Source organism: Rhinopithecus roxellana, chromosome 1 (genome assembly GCF_007565055.1).
Source record: "Rhinopithecus roxellana isolate Shanxi Qingling chromosome 1, ASM756505v1, whole genome shotgun sequence".
In the NCBI taxonomy this organism is placed as follows: Eukaryota; Metazoa; Chordata; class Mammalia; order Primates; family Cercopithecidae; genus Rhinopithecus; species Rhinopithecus roxellana.
This window is the reverse complement of record NC_044549.1, coordinates 1,856,546-1,878,626: the sequence shown is the minus strand read 5'-3', so window position 1 is coordinate 1,878,626 and position 22,081 is coordinate 1,856,546. Positions and strand designations below refer to the sequence as shown.

General features: G+C 37.2%; 1 protein-coding gene across 1 annotated transcript in view; it reads right to left on the bottom strand.

Moving 5' to 3' along the window:
• Nucleotides 1–22,081, bottom strand: part of ROBO2 (roundabout guidance receptor 2) — a 615,454-nt gene that overhangs the window by 147,214 nt on the left and 446,159 nt on the right. Inside the window, exon 5 of the mRNA XM_030939677.1 lies at nt 10,362–10,500. Coding sequence (XP_030795537.1) covers nt 10,362–10,500 — 139 coding nt within the window. The remainder of the gene's footprint in view (nt 1–10,361; nt 10,501–22,081) is intronic.

Below are 22,081 nucleotides of genomic sequence, written 5' to 3'. Positions count from 1 at the left end.
ATGGCGCCGCTCACTCCAGCCTGGGGGACAGACGAGACTCCGTCTCAAAAAAAAAAAAAAAAAAAAATTTCAAAACGTTAATATGTGCTTTACTATATAGATGTATTCTGTGACTATATGATAAAAATTCTACTTCTAGGCAAGCCTATGCTAGGCTGTCATTTCCTTATCTTCAATCCCAAATAAAAAACGAAGAAAAGTTGTTCCCACTCAGCACCACTATGTAGAAGCCAAAAGTGTGGACTTTGAAGCCAAACATTCTAGGTCCCTTACTTGGTGAGTGACGTTGGCATATTTACCGTCTCTGCATATCAGTTTTCATATTTATATTATAGTATAATAATGTTTACATCATAGCATTTTCTAAAGATAAAAGAGCACTATGGTAAAATGCTTAGAGTATTTCTGGTATAGAGCAAGCACTATGTAAATATCATTTATTACTATTATATTTATGGGAAAGGAAAATGCAGTCAGAAACAGCTATTTTGAATCAATTCTGACTTTTTAAAAATGAAAGCCTAAGTAAGCATTCAGGGTCAAGAACCATTTTGAATGAAAAATATGCCCAAAATATAAATACGTTTACAAGATGCATTCTATACATAAAATGTGGTTGTCATTGGATAATAGATATATGGGTAATATTAGTTTTCTTCTTTAGGTCCATTTATTTCCATTTTCTGGTTTCTTTTTTTTTCTTCTATTGAAAAAAAAAATTACCGTGCTTCTCTAATTGCTTTGAGTGGTTGCCATAGAACCATACAATTTCAGAATTTGAGGACAGCACCGAAACCATTCAATCCAACATAGTTTGCAGATATAGACTCTGCTACTCAGACATGTTACATGAATTGCTTAAAATAACATGATGAATTATGGCAGAGCTGGGATAAGAACACTGACCTCTTAAATTCTATTTTACCTTTCAGCCTCACTTTACAATTCAACTTATTAAGAATAATAACAAAAATCAGTTAGAAATATATTTTTAGAATGACCCCTGGGGTGGTTAAAATTTATTTGCATGATTCTAACCACAAATTGTCTTATGCACACAAGTACTTGTGTTAATATAATTAAACAACTTTTTTTTTTTTTTTTTTTTTTTTTTTTTTTTTTTTTTTTTTTTTTTACCGTTTGTTTAGAGTTAACATGAGAACCTAGGTACGGGGGAGAGTGTCTCTAACGGTAAATCTCCATCCGCCTGTGTGATGTGGCATGCTCTGAGAGGGATCTCATGGTGAGCCTCTGGCTTGTCCTACACTTTGGTTTAAGGTAAAATGTTGCCCTAGTCGCGACCCCAGCCTGACTGAACGCTCTAACAACCACACTTTGATGGAAGAAGCAGACCTACTGTGGCTCCTGTTTTGGACATGACGCACATGTCAGTGACAGGTGGCACGCAGACAGATCCTTTTGCTCTGCATACTGGCACCTGGTCTTGGCTCTGCCCACATACAAGAGCTGTCAGTTAATGGACAGCAGAGCATTTCTGACTTCAAGGCATTTCATCTTCCAAGTGTGTCCCAGCTTGTTAGTTGACCACTGGCCAGAACCCAAATTGGATGCCAGTTCCAGCATTGTTCCTAAGCTGAGATTCTTAACAGATGGGCCAATGTGGTCACAGGACCAGGCAACGTGCACTCCCACCCTAGGTGGCAATTAGTTTTGTGTTAACAGCAACTATTAGCACCTAGTTGATGAAAACACAGGAAAACTCCCATTCTGTCATCTCTCTGAAAGTTGTCAATTACTCCTGTTTGTAAAAACAAAATCTATATGTTCAGTTTCCAAGAAGGTAAACTTGAACTGTTCAAAGTTTAAATTTTTATAATGGCAAGACATTTTATGTGCAGCTTACGAAGTCGGTCTAAAAATTAGCTTAACTCTATTGCTGTAGAGTATGTTTATTTAGTTATTCATAATACAGTATTTCTAACCAATTATCTAAGTTTGTATCTAAAATATAAAATTAATAGGTGGCTCAAATCCTTAAATAAATTAATAATCATATAATTATCATGCCCTCTCATTTAAAATAGAGATTTCATGCTAGACAGATTCTAAGTCCAGTCTGGCCCTAATGCTTATTAATGTGTGGCCTTAAAAACCTAACTTGTTTAAGCTTCTGTTTCCATAACCCTCAAATAGGAGTAATATTATGCTGTAACACTATTCTTTAAAATAATGGAATTTTTGAAGCATTTGAAAAAACATTTATTGCATTGCAAGGCACATGGTAAGTCCTCCCTAAATACTTGCTTTTAACATTAAATAATCTTTTTATAATAATGGTTTTATGCTTATTACTCACAGACAAACAAAACAGTATGTGTGAAATGTGAAGGTCTCAACCCAGGTGACTGACTGCACTGCTGCTGGCACACAGTACCGGGAGAATGGATAGCTTACGACAGGTAGAAAATGCATGGCAACTTTCAGACTTGGCAAATTCACTAGAAACATTTATAAATGAATCTATGTAATTTAAAAGCAGGCCAGACACGGTGGCTCACACCTGTAATCCCAGCACTTTGGGAGGCCAAGGCGGGTGGATCACGAGGTCAGAAGTTCCAGACCAACCTGGCCAACATGGCGAAACCCCGTCTCTACTACAAATACAAAAATTAGCTGGGTGTGGCAGTGTGCACCTGTAGTCCCGTCTACTCGGGAGGCTGAGGCAGGAGAATTGCTTGAACCCGGGAGGCAGAGGTTGCAGTGAACCGAAAATGTGCCACTGTACTCCAGCCCGGGAGACAGAGTGAGACTCCGTGAAAAAAAAAAAAAAAAAGTGTAAGTGATATCTATTGAAAAATAATATTGTATATGTTTCTATGGAAATCATATGGCCAAAGATAGGAGAATGTGTCATTATATACAAATTATATATTTCATATTTTTCAGCATTAATTATTTTTCCCTGTAGTTATAATTAATAAATGCCACCAATCAGGTGGATTTGTAAAACTGAGGCATGTGTGTGCATCCACTGTACAATGTTTACAGTGCTTTGAAATGGTTGTATCATTTTCATAGCCCTTTGAGTTAGAATGTGTGGCATAATTCTTCACCCTCTAAAATGAGTCAAAATATAGGTTAATGGTCAGTCCTACCACATTGCTGGTCCATATTTTCAGGATATAAAACACAGAGTTTAAATAGCTGCTTCAAGATCACATTCCTAGTTTGCAGTAGAGAAATTTGTCAAATATCATTTCCACAAAATGGGAGTGCAAATAAACTAAATGGTCAAACAGTAGCAGAACAATGCCTGAAGTCCAAAACCCCTTGGCAATGGCCTAAATATTTTTATGCTATTGTGATTTGTATTAAAACGTCCCACAGTCATTGCCCATGCAGTTTCTAATTGTTTTCAGATAGATGTGACTAAGACATCTGCATAGCACAAAAAAGGAAGATTTTTTCATTTACATTTTTCTTTACATTTCTGACTTTTAGGAAGCGGTCCATTTTTTAGATGTCATTTACAATATTTTGTACACATTGTTTTTCTCCTGTTCTTAGATTTTCCTTCTGTTGCTAAGACCATTTCACTTGCCCAGTCTTTACCAGCCAACCTAATCAGTGTGGTTATTTATCAGGAGCCCAAATTATTGCATGTCCTTGATGGATACACTATATGTGAAGAAGGCCGATCACCTCCACAGGGTAGTTAAGCACCTGTTCAGCATCCCTGTGTCCCAGAAGCACATGCTCTGAACAATAGAGCTTCCAAACAATTAATCTAAATACACTTTCCGGAGCTAAGAAGGACACTTTGTATAAAAATGCATCCAAAAAAAAAAAGGAATTGTTAGTAGTTCCATTCAGTTTCTTTTCTTAAAGAATCATGTGTTTATGCAAATGTTACATTTCATGGAACTAAAAACTCTGAAAATTCCCTCTTAAAATAGACTTGCACTTTAGAAAAGGAAATTTTGTCAGTGGGTTAAGGAAAATTGATAGAATTTTGCTCTACGTATCTTGAAACTCTTATTCTCTACTCCCTTTCCTGTTTTATGAAATATTCATTAATTATATCCACTATGTGCAAGCCATCAACTAAATTTAGAATTTGCAGGCATACGTAAGAATGTAAATGGCATATTTTATTTCCTTTTTCTTCTGACGAGCGATTATGAACATTCCTTTCTCTACTGTGGAAGACAGAAGTTGTTATTGAGGAACTTAGTGTCACTTTAGAGTTAGTTTAGAAAATAAAAAAGAAATAAAAAAAGAAAATGGAGCGAATGGTAATATGCTGAAAATTACATTATTGATGAGAGATATTAAATCTCCTGTTTACAGTTCTTTAAAGACCGCTAACAATGAAATGAAATACAAAGTCTGCTGACATGCATAGATAAGAATTCACAATCAGACTAATCACACTCTTATCCAAGTTCCAAGAAGGATTTTAAAAAAAATCTCATTAATATTAAATTGAACAGAACACTGTAGTGTTGTCATATTTCAATTTATTTTTATATCTTTGGTTATAATTTTATATTGTTTATGTCATATTACTTGTATTATGATAATGTTTCTTCATGTTATAATTTTTTACAGACTTTCAGCACATAAATATATTTATATAACAAAAATACACAATAAGCCTATGTTATGATGGAACATGGCATAAGGTGGAACCTCACCTCATTTATTAAAAATACTGGCAACTTCCATCACCTAAAACACTGTGTGAAAAGGTGTATTGAAGGCACTTAATCAAGAGAGTACTAACAAGCAAAATGTTGGATATTTGCCCTCAAAAGACAGACAGTACACAAGAAAATAACTAGAGTTGCTCCAGTTTACTTTCTTTACTATATTCAGAATGTAAATACTTTCCCACATCGTCCAATCTCACTAATATAAAACAAAAACTAAAGAACTAATAACAGTTAATTTACCTTGTTTCTTACTTTTTCAAACTTGCAATGAGCATTATAAATGTAGTAGGCACTCACCAAATGTAGGTAAACCCAAAAGTGCATCTTCTACTATTTAAATTATGCTTTTAAAATGTGCTTTAAAAATCATAATTTTTATAAACTATAAAATGCCTTTCACTTGCTTGTTCCCCCTACTCACTTTATTTTCACATTAGTGTATGAAATTTTTGTCCCTAACGTATATGTATTGAAACCTTCTAGAAAACAGTATTGGTACTGGGTACAGAATCAGTGTGCTTCCTGAAATACTCAATTGTGAAATGGTAATATCTTCAGAAGTCTCTGGAAGGGATTAGCAGTCTGGCACTCATGTGTGTAATGTAGACTCCTTCCCGTTTTGTCCCTTGGTCACATGGAGCACTCATGTGTGTAATGTAGACTCCTTCCCGTTTTGTCCCTTGGTCACATGGAGCACTCATGTGTGTGATGTAGACTCCTTCCCGTTTTGTCCCTTGGTCACATGGAGCACTCATGTGTGTGATGTAGACTCCTTCCCGTTTTGTCCCTTGGTCACATGGAGCACTCATGTGTGTGATGTAGACTCCTTCCCGTTTTGTCCCTTGGTCACATGGAGCACTCATGTGTGTGATGTAGACTCCTTCCCGTTTTGTCCCTTGGTCACATGGAGCACTCATGTGTGTGATGTAGACTCCTTCCCGTTTTGTCCCTTGGTCACATGGAGCACTCATGTGTGTGATGTAGACTCCTTCCCGTTTTGTCCCTTGGTCACATGGAGCACTCATGTGTGTGATGTAGACTCCTTCCCGTTTTGTCCCTTGGTCACATGGAGCACTCATGTGTGTGATGTAGACTCCTTCCCGTTTTGTCCCTTGGTCACATGGAGCACTCATGTGTGTGATGTAGACTCCTTCCCGTTTTGTCCCTTGGTCACATGGAGCACTCATGTGTGTGATGTAGACTCCTTCCCGTTTTGTCCCTTGGTCACATGGAGCACTCATGTGTGTGATGTAGACTCCTTCCCGTTTTGTCCCTTGGTCACATGGAGCACTCATGTGTGTGATGTAGACTCCTTCCCGTTTTGTCCCTTGGTCACATGGAGCACTCATGTGTGTGATGTAGACTCCTTCCCGTTTTGTCCCTTGGTCACATGGAGCACTCATGTGTGTGATGTAGACTCCTTCCCGTTTTGTCCCTTGGTCACATGGAGCACTCATGTGTGTGATGTAGACTCCTTCCCGTTTTGTCCCTTGGTCACATGGAGCACTAATGTGTATGATGTAGACTCCTTCCCGTTTTGTCCCTTGGTCACATGGAAAATGTCCACATAAATAACTTTCCCTAGTTGATCATAAGGGTTATTGTTAGACTTGCTATGCTTCCTACCTCACTGAAACATTCATCTTTTCAGAAAATGTTTTAATACAACTCACTGAGTCTGCTGTAATTTCATTAAAGGTAGTTACTGAGAAAGGTCAGGAGTTTAAGACTAAATAAAAGAAAGAGGCATATCAGTACTACTTAAAAAATATTTTCAAGGCAAGGGGAAAAAAATACTCCCTTAATTCATCTCTGGTTACTGAAAGGTTGGCACAAATATCTTCTTCTGTGTTGAAGATTTTAATAGCTCTTACAGCATTTCATAAATTTAAACTTGAATTGAAAAGCTTGTCTTGTCTCCAAAAGAAAAACAGTCACATATTACTTACATAGTAATTACAGGCTATGCAGCTGTCCTACAAAGCCTTCCTTTAAATGTGTTAAGCATGAACCACTACACAAACCTTATTCAAATTTCATTAAGTGTTAAGCCAAAGAAATGTCATCCACCACACCAATTGCTTATACAAGAACAATGGCCATCTCCCTAGTCTGAGACCTAAATAATGTAATAGAATCGATGTTGTTGATTTAGTCTATGGTTGGCTAAAAGTTATTACTGTTATTCCTCACCAAGGAAAGTCTTTCCCTCTCATTATGCGTAAGTGAGGCTTATGCTAATACATACAAATTGAGGAATGAATAAACTCCTCTGAAATATCACTTAAAGACTGGGAATTCAAGAAAAAGTACATGCTTCTTTCGTGATGAAACTATTGACCTCAGTTTCTATATTGCACTTATCCTTGCTTTAAGCCTCTCTAACAAAACAATTTAAAGCTTACACAGCACTTCCATTTGCCTAAGATTTTAACAATATTTAACTGGTGACACAAAGTACTACAATAATATGCCTGTAAAAAGAATAAAGAGGCCAAAGCCATGAAAATGTTTTAAAGGAAGTTAATGAAACTAAGATTTCTCATGCTTGCAACCTTGTTGTTTAGTGGCCTTGATATCATACCTTCTGAACACGTAACTTGAATGCTGTTGTTTGATTTATATGTATCATTTGTACTTTGAAGCAAATGAATTTGGCAAGATTTAGAGAACAGCGGAGCAGCTTTTACATTGTCAGGTTTATGACCTAACACCTACATTAAGCTGAAAATAATCAAACTAGGCTCAATTCTTTTTTATTTTACCTTAATTCAGACACATAGACATGTTAAAATGCAGTGCACACTTACAATTCTCTATTTTTAATACTTTTTCAATGAGCTCTTGCTCAATGTTTGAAAATTAACAGGGTCACCAGTGCTGTTATACGGATATAATGTACTCCCTGATACCCTGATACAATGTGATAAGAAAAGCATGCCATTTCTATGGTACTTTTTAAAAAAAACCTATGAACCCATTCTAATAGGAGAAAACACCAGACTAATCCAAGTTTGGGGGACATTCGATAGCATACCTGGCCAGCACTTCCCTGCAAGGTTGTTAAGCTCACAAAACTAGGAAACACTAAGAGCCTGCAACAAGCCGGAAGAGACTGGAGAGCTAGGAGTGCAAATGCAGAAGTCTGTGACACCCAACTCAATAATTACCTGAACAGGACTTGGAGTAGAAAGAGGACAATGAAGAAAACCTGGGAGATCCAAATAATGTATACACTGTACTTAATTATTACGTATCAAGCTTTGCTCATTAGTTGTGACAAATGTTTTATAGTCGTGTAAGATATTAACAATAAGGAAAACTGGGTGTAGTGTATATGGAAACTCTGTTACTAACTTTCTTATTTTCCTATACATCAAGATTATGCCAAAACTGAAGGCTTTGAAGTTACAATGGACAAGGCCATATACTCCCAGTTTTACAAAATAAACCTTTGTTTACACTCGGATAAATTTTACTACAGAATTAATCTCTTCACCTTACATTAACATTTGAAAATTATTCATTATGTGCTCTCAAATTGGAAGCAAGTTGTTGACTATGTGTAGAGGAGGGACAGTAACAATTCAATAGTGTAAACTCTCCTTGTTTTCTAACCTGCTTCTCCAATGAGATGGCATGAAAAGCCTCACATTTACAAACATCTTCCAGTAATACCATTCCTTTCAAGATAGATGTCTGGCATTAAAATGATAAAAGAGGCCGGGCGTGGTGGCTCAAGCCTGTAATCCCAGCACTTTGGGAGGCCAAGGCGGGCGGATCACGAGGTCAGGAGATCGAGACCATCCTGCCTAACACGGTGAAACCCCGTCTCTACTAAAAAAATACAAAAAACTAGCCGGGCGAGGTGGCGGCGCCTGTAGTCCCAGCTCCTCGGGAGGCTGAGGCAGGAGAATGGCAGGAACCCGGGAGGCAGAGTTTGCAGTGAGCTGAGATCGGGCCACTGCACTCCAGCCTGGGTGACAGAGCGAGACTCCTTCTCAAAAAAAAAAAAATAAATAAATAAATAAAAAATAAAATAAAATAAAATAAAATAAAATAAAATAAAATAAAATAAAATGATAAAAGAAACACAGTAATGGCTTTCCCTACTACACAGGCTGAAAAACGAACTGAATTAATGTTTTCACTTGTTCTATTCCCGTAGATTGCAAAGAACCTCTCAGTAACTATTATAAATGGTTGGTGCATTCAATCCATGAGTGACGTGTCTTTTGAAGTAAAGTATCCTATTATATCTTGGGATTTATAACATTGAAGTTTTGAAATGAATGTTTACATTTAGGAAAGTACTGACAGCAGTGAAAGCACGTAAAAGGTATATAGCTTCTGTGGAAGCCTGGTTAATGTCAGTCAGTTGAATGAAACAAAGTTTTTCTTTCTCTTTTTTTTTTCTTTATGAGACAGACTCTCACTCTGTCACCCAGGCTGGAGTACAGTGGCAGGATCTTGGCTCACTGCAATCACCACCTCCTGGGTTCAAGTGATCCTCCAGACTCAGCCTCCCGAGTAACTGGGATTACAGGTGTGCGCCACCACACCTGGCTAATTTTTTGTATTATTAATAGAGACAAGGTTTCACCATGTTGGTCAGGCTGATCTTGACCTACTGACCTGAGGTGATCAACCTGCCTTGACCTCTCAAAGTGCTGGGATTACAGGCATGAGCCACCGTGCCTGGTCAAAAATTTGTTTTAAAAAACAAGAACCAGTAAAACACAGCCTGTACAATTTTATGCAGGCAATAATTGGAGGATGTATGGTGGTTATAATGTCAGTAGGCAGAACTAGCAGGAAGCCATAACAAATCTTAAAGATAAAATTACTTGTGTTAAAACAACAACAACAACAACAACAACAACAACAAACCACTTGAATTACTGATTTGATTCTAAATGTCAAGGTCTTAGGGAAATTTATGTAACAACAAGTTAAAACTTTTTATATAAGATGAAAAGCATTTTTGAATAAGATGAGAATTTGAGAGATTGGGTTTGAGGGCTTTGTGATAAGAACAATAAGAAAGAGATGGAAGAGAAGGTCTCCATGAAGAGATGGCAAGAAAGAAAGTGACAGGAGGTCCCTGTGTTAGAAATCTCCTGTGTGAAAAATAATGCCAACTACTTGCTACCAGTTCAGTGTTGTGCCGACCTTTCCTTTACTCCAGGACTTACAGTCAGCCACATGCAGTAGTCTTTTGTTAGTTATGCTTTGGGCCGTAGAGGTGACAAATGGTATCCGGAGTGGGTGAAACATGGGAACAGGGCAGTCATTGATGGAGGCATGCAGGGGGCATTCTGCAGGAACGGATTAGTATGCCTCAAAGGGTCTGGGGAAAGAAGGCACCCAGGAATCCCTGGTATCCGGGGATAAGAGGTGGAATGAAGAATCAAACATTGATGTAGATATTCACTGAAAGAGTGACATTGAAAGCCTGGAGGACTTTAATGTACAAACAGTAAATATGTGGCTTGCATATGTAAAAATCACGAGTGAAAATACCCCAAGACGTAGGAGTGTGTGGTGGCGGCACCGTAGCTGTAGGAGTGTGTGGTGGCGGCACCGTAGCTGTAGGAGTGTGTGGTGGCGGCACTGTAGCTGTCCTTTTCTTTCTTAATTATTCACTGGTTATCTAGCAATCTCCCATCCGTATAATGGTCTTACCTTCCTCTTGGCAAGTCTGCATCATCCTTTTTCCACCTCACAGTTGGTTGAGGATCTCCTTGGACTTGACAACGAAATTCTACAGCTTCTTCCTCCAGTACCACCTGGTTAATTGGCCTCCTGAGAAATGTGGGTCGTTCTTGAAAAAAAAAAAAAAAAGAAACAATGGTAAAATGAGATAAACTATTATACGTGCTGTAATTACATTATGAGAAAAGCAAAGGAAACCTGATTTACTTTTGGTACACAGGTACCTAACTCTGTGGCCTTGTGAGTCCAACAGCATTCAATAAAATAAAATATTTTGGAACAAAGGAATAGCTACAGTTTGCCCTTAAGATGATACCACCTTTGGAAAAAATATTAAATTGATTTTTCACTGAATCCCTGAGCTAAATCAGGTGGATCCTATCATAAAAAATCAGAACACTGAATTCTACAGGAAAAAGAGATTAAAAATGATCACAATAATCTATTATCAGGGCTCAATGTGGGAAAACTAAAAGTTGAAAGGAATAAAAATATTTTAAAAAACAAATATTAATATTCCTCAAGAACACTAAAGAAAATTTAAAAATGTGTACTTTCGCACATATATATAACCTAAATTTTCCCACTTAGGCTATGATTTGATAAGGACTTAATATTCCCATGATTATTTTAACTTCATGTATGGAAAGCTGTCTACCTGATTTTTTTTTCTTAAATACAGAGACTGCCATTATTAAATGTTGCAAACTATTTATTTATCAATTTTTTGAGGTTTTCTCCAATGGACTTCTCTTAAGTGTTTGAGATATTTATCCATTTTTATTTTACTTAATTTTGTGTTTTTTATTTCTTCAGTACTCTGTTTTGCTGTTTTCATCCTCTCTTCTTTTATTAATCTGTATTTGGCACTGTTAAATTGTATTCTAGCACTCTTCGACATAAAGCTAGAGAAAAATAAGTCCTTATCCATAAAAATCTTTTCCTGTCCATCAGATTCTTAGCTTCGGAGGATGTAAAACAGAAAGCGGTTTTATGTCTTGCTAAACATTGGCATTCCTTGTCCAGCTTCTTTCCTTTTGGATGATGGTCTGAGACTGGAAAACTTTTCATTTAAATTTTATTAGCCCATATCTAAAAATCACAAACAAATGCAATATTGCTACTTACTGAGGTAGACAGAGAACTAAGCCAAGGAAAAGAAATAAGAGATTCATAGGAAGTTGACACAATTTATCTGGCCATCTGGACGTATTTAGCCACCTAGGACTTGAGTTTCAAACCTTCTAATTTAAAATTTTGTACACAGTGTCACAAAAACTAAAATGTATTTGGCAGGAAAGCTTCAAAGAAAATAAATTACTTCAAATAATAGATTTTAAGAGTATAAAATAAGAGTATTTGATTTTATTGACTAAATCAAGATCCATATTTATAAAACAAATGTGTGAGTTGCAAGATAAATATTTTATTGCAATAAAACCAACCATCATTGGCATTTAGAAGGAAGACAATTGTATCTCTCCAGAGAATTTGACAGTAGGGATCAAAATTTTCTGCATATGCTTGAGTATCTGTAGTCTGAGACTCAAAAATCCCAAGCCATAAAACAAGGCAAATAGAATTTTATCATGAAAAATTTTGTAAATGCAGAATTGACAAGCAATCCATAAAAACGAAAGAAAAACATGGTTGCATCTAAAGATTTTAGACACCCTGAATAAATTAGCAGCAAATTGTGCCCCACAGACAACAGAACAAATTTGCGTGTCAGATAAAATAATTTAGTGTGATTTTTTTCAACTCTGGACACTATGTACCCAAAACAGCTATTTCGGGGCTGGAATAGTTGGTATTGAGCTATCATTTCTGGTAGTTAAATAGGCAATAGGATTAATATATCCTTATGAGGATCCCAAATGTTAACAGTAAAAAAATAAATAATTAGCATAGGAAGCAGGATTGACTTTTTCTGTGCTATCAGGTGCAGCTATTCATCCAGTTCATCCAAAAACTACATTAACCCGATGTTAAAGAGATTTGAGACACTATTGATATTACTCAAGAGTGAAAAATGATTCATCAAGAGGAGACCCTTCCTGTTCCCTTTGATTTTAGTGGGAGTATCATACTACATTCTGACACTGGAATGAACGAGCTGGAGAAGTCTTTCTCTCATCCACTCACTCATGCAGCACATGTTAATACAAGCACTCCTACAGACTTTGACTAAGTGGTCAAGCTGGTGAATAGTGAGCAGCTTAGTTTCATTGGGGAAAGTGGTGGGAGACAAAGCTAGCCAGAGAGTGAGTGATAAGACCTTGAAGGCCTTGTTCACCACTCAAGGACTGGGAGCTCTGCCCTGAGGCTGACAGAGAGCTACTGAAGGACTTTAAGCAAGTAAGCAACATTTTGAATAAGCATATGAAAAAGGGCTGGTTGGCACGTCTGTGAAAGATAAAGTAGAAGAGAAACAAAGTCATGAATTAGGTCAAAGGGTTGTTGTAAGAAATTATTTCCGCTTAAACTGACACAATGGTTCATAGGATGTGGAAAAGGGGACAGAAAAGAGAGATCAAAACTGGGGGATCAGTCAGACGCATAGAGTGAAAAGGAAACTCTAGAAGTGTCTCAACTTTTCATTTAGCAAACTGAAACATAATGGCAGGGAAAACATGGAGTGTGTGTGAGTGTGTGCATGTGTGTGCGAGCGTGTGCATGTGTGTGCGAGCGTGTGCATGTGTGTGCGAGCGTGTGCATGTGTGTGTGAGCGCGTGCATGTGTGTGCGAGCGCGTGCGTGTGTGTGAGCGCGTGCATGTGTGTGTGAGCGCGTGCATGTGTGTGTGAGCGTGTGCGTGTGTGTGAGCACGTGCATGTGTGTGAGCGCGTGCGTGTGTGTGTGTGTGCGTGTGAGCGTGTGCGTGTGTGTGAGTGTGTGCGTGTGTGAGCGTGTGCGTGTGTGTGAGCGCGTGCGTGTGTGTGAGCGCGTGCGTGTGTGTGAGTGTGTGCGTGTGTGTGTGCGTGTGTGTGAGTGTGTGCGTGCGTGTGTGAGTGTGCGTGCGTGTGTGAGTGTGTGCGTGTGTGTGAGTGTGCGCGTGTGTGTTGAGTGTGGTGCGTGCGTGTGTGATGCGTGCGTGTGCGTGCGCGTGCGCGTGAGTGCGCGCGTGCGCGTGTGTGCGTGCGCGTGCGTGTGTGAGCGCGTGCGTGTTGTGTGAGCCGTGCGTTTGTGAGCGCGTGCGTGTGTGTGAGCGCGTGCGTGTGTGAGCGTGTGCGTGTGTGTGTGAGCGTGTGCGTGTGTGTGTGTGAGTGTGCGTGTGTGTTGAGTGTGTGCGTGTGAGTGTGTGCGTGTGCGTGTGAGTGTGAGTGTGTGCGTGTGAGTGTGTGCGTGTGCGTGTGAGTGTGTGCGTGTGTGTTGAGTGTGTGCGTGTGAGTGTGTGCGTGTGCGTGTGAGTGTGGTGGCGTGTGTGTGAGTGTGTGCGTGTGTGTGTGAGTGTGTGCGTGTGTGTGTGAGTGTGTGCGTGTGTGTTGAGTGTGTGCGTGTGTGTGTGTGCGCGTGTGTGTGAGTGTGTGCGTGTGTGTGTTGAGTGTGTGCGTGTGTGTGTGAGTGTGTGTGTTTAAGCTCCTTTCATCATAGAAATGGTGAGGATGAGAAAAATGAACCTCTTATGCCTAAGCCATTGTTAAGCAGATTTCTATTACTTGAAGTCAAATTTTCAATGAGATAAAGGAGGTTACTTATATAATAGGAAGGGAAATAGCAATACATATGATCAAATCTATAGATATAGCTACTGGATTAAAAAACATCTAAATAATGAAGGAATCAAAAAGACTTTTTAAACGTGATGAAGATATTTTGTCATAAATTAAATGCAAAAATACTCTTAAAAGTAAGATACAAAAGTTATGCCCACTGAAGTCCAGAACAAGACGGGCAATGCCAACGTGAAAAATCAGTAAGACAAAGGAAGTGTGAACACTGAAGAAGAACCAAAACAACCATTACTTGCAGACACTCTGCAAAATACAACAATGCAGAACAGTGACTTCGATTACTGGTAATTGCAACAAAAATAAGAAGTCCACAGGATCACTGCAGCAACTGACAATATTGGAAAACGTGAGATTTTAGGATACATTGCCGCAAACTTATACACTGAAAAACTGTTAAGTCATTGCAATATTAAAACTACCTATCTAATATGAAAAGTTTTCATGACATTATGCTGGGTATAAAATAAATTGAAAAACACTATGTGAGACCAGTCCCATTAAAATACTTACTTATATTTTCAGGAAAACTTGGTGTATGCTTTCCTTAACTGGCTAACAGTCACAAAATCACAACATATAATTAATCCAAATGGCCAAAGTTACATCAGAAATGTCACAAACTAAGCTGTCCCTTCCTCAAGGGGAGACCATCAGGATCCTTAAGGGATTTTTTGGTCATCGTACTTGTTCTAAGCCTCATTGTTTTATATAGAGACACGTGGAAGCACTTGATTTATAATTTCAAGAAGAATCAAGATACAGGATCCCTGCTGCTGTTCAAATGAACTCAGCAGGGGTGCAGAACTTCACAATGAACCTTCTCTCTTCCCTGCTACCCTCAAGCAGAGTCCAGTTGCTTAGCAACTGGATAACCACAGGAGCATATGTGGTATACAGGTTTTGCAAGTCTGACATTGGCTCATGGTGAAAAAATGCAATTCGATGGATAGAAAAACAAAACAAAACAAAACAAAGGCAAAGAAGAAGTGAGATGAAAGTCACCTGCATGTACGTGACACATCAACATGGGTTTTATACCTGGGTATGAGGATGTGCTGTCCAACAATGTGACATGGGAAGTTCCTGAGATACTGGAGCTTGGTCACATATTTTAAAGTATTATTCTGAGAATGTCCATAGCATCCTTTCTAACAATTATCTCTAAACTGTATTATTCATTATTCCAATTGTTTTCTGTTAATTATACTAAACTCACCTTCTGCTTTGCAATTTTCGTAATTACCCACAGAAAACATTATGTTGAAAACTGTAGGTTTGCCTAACATTTATTTAAGTGGAAGAAATTTTTTGTAAGAACTATTTTCCACTTTTCTTAACCAACTTTATTTCCAGAAAATCCGAGAATCAGAAACATAAATATGAAGACTGAAGAAGTGGTACAGGCCAAAAATGTATTTCAAATGATTTGCATTTGCAGTGGCAACTGTTACAATAACCAAACACAAAACCAAGCCCCTTTCAGACAGAAATTTTAAAAATTACAAGGAAGTGACTTGAGTCTCCCCTTTTGACTCAAAATCATCTCCAAAAAAATGAAAAGCTCGAAGGATTAGAAAGTAAGTTGATAACAGAACCATCCAATGCATTGATAAGTGATCACACTCAATACCTATTAATGCTTCATAGAGTTTGGACAATTAGAGCTCCTGTCCACTTAAAATAAATGTGCATGAAAATCTTAAACTATTGAATAACAAGCAAACTTAATTTTAAAACGTGTCAAAACAAGGTCACTGATTTCTTCGTGTCACTACCTTATGTCTGACCACATATTGAAAAACGGAGAAGAAATCTCAAGGGTCATTTGCTGACTGCTTATCAATTAGATTAGAGCCTCTCTGAATGGGCTGATCTCTAATTACATAACTGCGGAGTGATCAGAGGCAATGTCTTTGCCAATGCAATTAACATTTTTTATGTGAGATTAACAGGATTTGAATCACCTGCATAACTTGCTTACAAGATTAATCTCTCTTGGGACAGTGGTGTTGTTTGCCAGTTGTTTCTGTAAAGTACAGCCCTCAAGTAGTCAGTCTTGTCAATGTAGTTTCAAACTGGCATTTTGGAAAAATCCAACTTTATATGCAGCTATAATAAAATCCAATGCCAAGTCTCGTTATAATTATGTCAAAAATAATCAGAAAGCAAACATACAATTTAACACAAAATACCATAAATCTGAAACATGGTTGCATAGTATCTCTTAAGGTCCTCAGTTACATGAAAAAAATTAAGTGCCCAGCAAACAAATTTCTCTTTTTAGCTGTATTCAGTCATCGAAAATGGCTTTAAAATTGTCAATGACTGTGTTATAACAGCTATTTCTCAAATGACCATAAAATTTTACAAATAAACTTTGCTTAACATTATAAAACTAGTGTTATGGCAATAATTACATAGGTAGAGTTCTTTAAGTCCTGTAAGACCAAAGCTATGTAATAAAAGGACACTGGAGTTAACCACTGCTTGTAAACCTTATCTTGACTTCAGCTCACCCAGAAAGACCTGCCACCGTGTAGTGTCAATTAAATTGGAAGTCAGATGGCCCTGGTAGGTCTCCTTTTCTTTAACTGGGCATGTATGAGGTGAGGGTGGGTTTGACAGTCATGGAATGTGAATTATCATGCCCTTCCAGAAAAAGACTGAATGATAATGATCAGGCTATCTGAATGTGATTAAATAAATCCTGACTGTGTTAGTTTCCTTTTGGTTAGAACTTTCCTTGCCAGAGAAAAATCATCCTATGAAGCAAAGACAAATATAGATAGATCTTCTCAGAGGAAAAAAAAAATGCCTCTCTCACCACCTATTAGAGGCAAAGTTTCATGTTATTGCTGATAACATGACATAAGAGTCTAGGTGAGAGCACGGGCTCTGTCTGTTCATTCCACCATTAGTATTTAAGCACTTAAACAGGGCATGGGACATAGTAGATGCTCAATAAATATACTCAAGAAAGGATTATATTGCCAAGAACCATCTTAACACCTCATGTTCTTAATACTTAAATTAATACCATATGCTATTAATAAAATACAGATATTTCTTAAAGTGTGGGTCCTAAGGATCTTCTCTCATAGCATTATCTATGAATACCTCAACTACTCTCAGGTTATCAACTATTGTCTCTCAAAGACTGAAAACCAGCATCACAGCCCCAGTCTCTGTCCTCATCCTCCCCATAATGGTTAGTTCTCAATCTGAACATCATATGGTGAAAATAATCAGTTGGCACAGAGTTTCCAGTAATCTTTTTGAAGAATAACAATTAAATATGAATTAACAAAAATAGATCATGTGCCATTTGAAAAAAGCTTTCAGTGAAAAGACAAAGAACAATGTGGTATTTAGCCTTAGTGGTGGGGGATGGTGGGGAAGAGAAGCTAAGAGGAAATAAAGGCAGAGAAGCATCACAAGATAATTTTACTTTAAAAAAAGGGTTATTAAAATTCTGAGCTACAGCAAAAGAAACTATCATCAGAGTGAACAGATATTCTACAGAATAGGAGAAAATGTTTACAATCTATGCATCTGACAAAGGCCTAATATCCAGATGTACAAGCAACTCAAACAACTTTACAAGAAAAAACAAACAACCCCCATTAAAAAGTGGGCAAAGGACATGAACAGAAACTTCTCAAAAGAAGACATTCATGTGGCCAACAAAGATGAAAAAAAGTTCAACATCACTGATTATTAGAGAAATGCAAATCAAAACCACAATGAGATACCATCTCATGCCAGTCAGAATGGCAGTTATTAAAAAGTCAAGTAACAACAGATGCTGGTGAGGCTGCAGAGAAATAGGAACGCTTTTACACAGTTGGTGGAAATGTAAATTAGCTCAACTGTTGTGGAAGACAGTGTGGCGATTCCTTAAGGATCTAGAAACAGAAATACCATTTGACCCAGCAATCTATTACTGGGTATATACCCAAAGGAATATAAATCATTCTATTATAAAGATACATGCGCATGTATGTTCATTGCAGCACTATTCACAATAGCAAAGACATGGAATCAACCCAAATGCGCATCATAGACTGAATAAAGAAAATGTGGTACAAATACACCATGGAATACTATGCAGTCAGAAAAAGGAATCAGATCATGTCCTTTGCAGGGACACAAAAGGAGCTGGATGCCATTATCCTTAGCAAACTACTGCAGAAACAGAAAACCAAACAACACATGTTCTTACTTATAAGTGGGAGTTGAACAATGGTGATATATGAACACACTGGGGTAACAACACACTGGAGCTTCACCAAGGGGCATGGTGAGGGAGAGTGTCAGGAAGAACAGCTAATGGATACAGGACCTAATACCTAGGTGATAGGTTAATCTGTGCATCAAAAACCACTATGGCACAAGTTTACCCAGGTAACAAACCTACGCATCCTGCACATGTACCCGGAAACTTAGTAAAAGTTGGGGAAAAAATAAAATAAAATACAAATTACAAAAACAATACTCTCTGCTACAAAGGAACAGGATGCTATAAGTAAGGGGGAATTAGAGAAAAGAAAAACCAAGGAGGTTTAAAATCTAATTAATGAAAACACGTTTGACAAAGAAAAATAAAAAAAAATAAAAATTTCATTGAATTGTTTTAGTTGAGAGTTTTCAGATTGAGATTGCTCATCACCTGTACAGACAGGAAGATAAAAGAGTGTCAAACTAAGGTAATTTATTGAACCATTTCAGAACACTGGGGTAAAGAGAGTACCAAACATTTGGAAAGAAAAAAAAAAAAGAAAGAAAGAAAACTGATCACATACAAAGATAAAGGAATCAGATCACAGTAGATTTCTCAAGAACATCATGAGGAGCTAAATGATATTAGAGTCACAACTTTAATATTCTAAGCAAAAATATTATTTAAGTCAAATTCCCTAACTAAAGTATAATTCTAAACTAGAACTCTAAGGTTTGGATAGAGTAAAGGAGTTCTGGTTGGAATGTGCTCCAAGCTTCAGCCAAGCAGAAAGAAGCTGAGAACCCCCCTTCTGAAAAGGGTTCACCAAGAAACAAACATGGCAGAAAACAGAAGATCCAACACTACAGATGAGGAAGACAAAATCAGAATCAGGTTTATGGGGTAGACCTAAGGAATAGCTAACCAAGTCAGATTAGGCAGCCTCAGGGAAGGCTGTAGTGAAGGTGTAGTGAAGGGGACTTAATAGCTAAAGTCTAAAAAAATAGATTATAGAAGATTTTATAGATCCTGTTAGAGATTTCAAGAATTCATGACAGGTATAGACAAGCATAAGTAAATGGGAAAATGGGTTTATTATTAATTCAAAGAGGAACCAAAATAGTACCAGAAAAGAAATATGGTCATAATACTATAACATTCAACTCACAGTCAATAATATTTACATGACTATAGTAACTCAAATTCTGAATATTAAAATAACCAATGTTTCTGAAGTTCATATACTAAAAAGAGAAAAAGAAGGAAAAGTGGAGGTGAGAAGGTGGAGAAGGAGATATAAGTGGGCCAAATCGTCATCTTCCATAATAGGAAGATAAACAAGGCATGACATTGATACAATGATAAATAGCAGCTTAAGCACATATTCAGAAATATGGAAACAATTCCCAGAAGAACTAGATAAAACAGAATGTTAAATGATGAGAAATGTGTGTGTGGGGGCGAGACAGTGTGTGTGTGTGTGTGTGTGTGTGTGTGTGTGTGTGGCAAGAGATTCCTGTATTTCATTCTAAGTTTTGTAATATTTATTATGTTTTACAAATGTTACACATAAAGTAAGTTTTCATGTATTGCATTGATAAACACCTGAAAATCATTTTAAAATCCACATGTCATTTTTAAAAACCAGTCGAATTTTGGATAGCAGTTCTCTGAAATCTACTCATAATTAGAAACTGAATTATTTACTTCAACTCTACTTTCTTTGCCATCCAGGATCTTTAGAGCTTAACATGTAAACTTCCAGGGGCCATTCTTCAGGAAGGTGTATAGATTAGGCCATAGATGTGAGTGCTATTGTAGACTATGATTCCTACTTCTAATTTTTAGATTTGATAATGCCCAGTTAATTAGGATGTTATCTCATGGCCAAAAAATATTAGAAGATCAACCACAATACGTGATTCGTGGAGAATGGCACAGTAACTTTTTAAAATTAGGTCACATTGATCATATCTTTGACATGACCAAATGACACATTTAAAATATATAATGTTGAAATATTAAACTATAAAACTTCAAAGTCCAAGCCCATTAGAATCAAAATACTTGAAGACTTGAGAAATTCCTTTTCCTAGCAATATGTCTCGGAAAGTAGATAGCTATTATATTGGAAAAAAACCCTTTAATCCTTTCATTGTTTTTCTTGGCATTTACAAGTGAATTACATTTCTTGAACAATTAAATGTTACTTTACTTATACATATACTTAGTTTTTTGAATAACAAAATGTTACTTGTTCTGTATAACATATCTTAAGGTAAAGATTGAATTGCAAAGGACATTTAAAAACCTTCTGTAGCTACAGAATGGTTATAGTAGCCAGACCTTTACAAGTGAAATTGCTGCTCCATGAAAATAAAATTGTATGAAGTATAATCAATTTTACCTATGTAAACATTAGGTCAAAACTGATAATATGTAACAATGCTAAAATATAAAGAGTTTTATTGGAAAATGTGTATTAGATGTAGGAGTACCAGCATAAAAGAGAGAAGACCTCTCTATTAATAGTACACTGTTTCTTTTACGTTCTCTAAGAATAAGGAGCCAAGATACAGAAGGGGTTTCTCGGGCAGTTCTTGTCACATCCTTGATTTGGACCATCACTTTCTTTGTTGTTGTTTTGTTTTTCTTTTGGATTTGGATGTTGTTTTCTTACCAGTAATGGAAAGTTAGTTTTTCCCTCAACTTAATCTTGTACTTATCACCCCTCAGGTCAGTTTTGACTAGCTTACACCATCTAATAAACATTTCTCAGTTTCCTAAATCAATTCTGCCAGGGGAACTGCCTCTAGACAAATTCAATCTCTTTGGATGATAGCTATTTTCGACATAATTTAGAAGTTCCCACATAACTCTTGACATGTTTAGGAATCCCCAGAAGTTCTCATCATTTCTTTAGGGAAGGTACAGTAAATATTTCATGAGGATGTCTCATTAGTGGTAAGTCTAATTGCTTAGGTAATGACATTAAACCCTTTCAATTTCCTTCTGAAGGCAGTCTATGCTGCAGTAATACAGCTTTTTTTTTTTTTTCTATTCCAGAGTTTGTGGTAGTTACAGAAAAACAGCAACGAGTGTTTCTTTAAATAGAAGAGCTGTACTTGTGGGCTTTCAATGCTAACGTTCAGTGACCACTAATATCATATCTTCCCAGGCAACACTGTATTTTATTCATTACAGAGTGCAGCACATCTTGAGACTCTTATAGAGGACTGCAGGAAATGCAGGGGCAAACTCACACTTGTCTGAGCTCTGCAGGATAGAAATCTACATGCATACTTTGAATAATTTTAGTTTTTCTATTCAATTCCTTTAACGAATTATGGGATTTCTCCTAGCTTTGTCATTTGGGACTTCAAGCTGCTTAGTAGCCGCAGGAAGTGTTACCAGAGATTACCTAGTGCTCAGAATCATTGAAAGGAGAGGTCTGCATTCTGGTACACATGCATAAAGCACAATCTTAACACTTGAAAAATAGCAGAAATCTTAATACAGCTCTTTCTATAGTGGCACTCCCATTACACCATGGGATGGCATCTCCCAAACTAGCAAAAATAAGTTTCTTTAGGGACCTATGCAGGGCTTTGGTGCCACACTTGGGTGTATCCTGAGAAATGACCACAAATAGGGATTTTATATCATGCACAGAAGTAGAGGATTATTTTACTGGTACCGAAAAATAATTTAAACATCACAATGATATTTTTGCTCTTA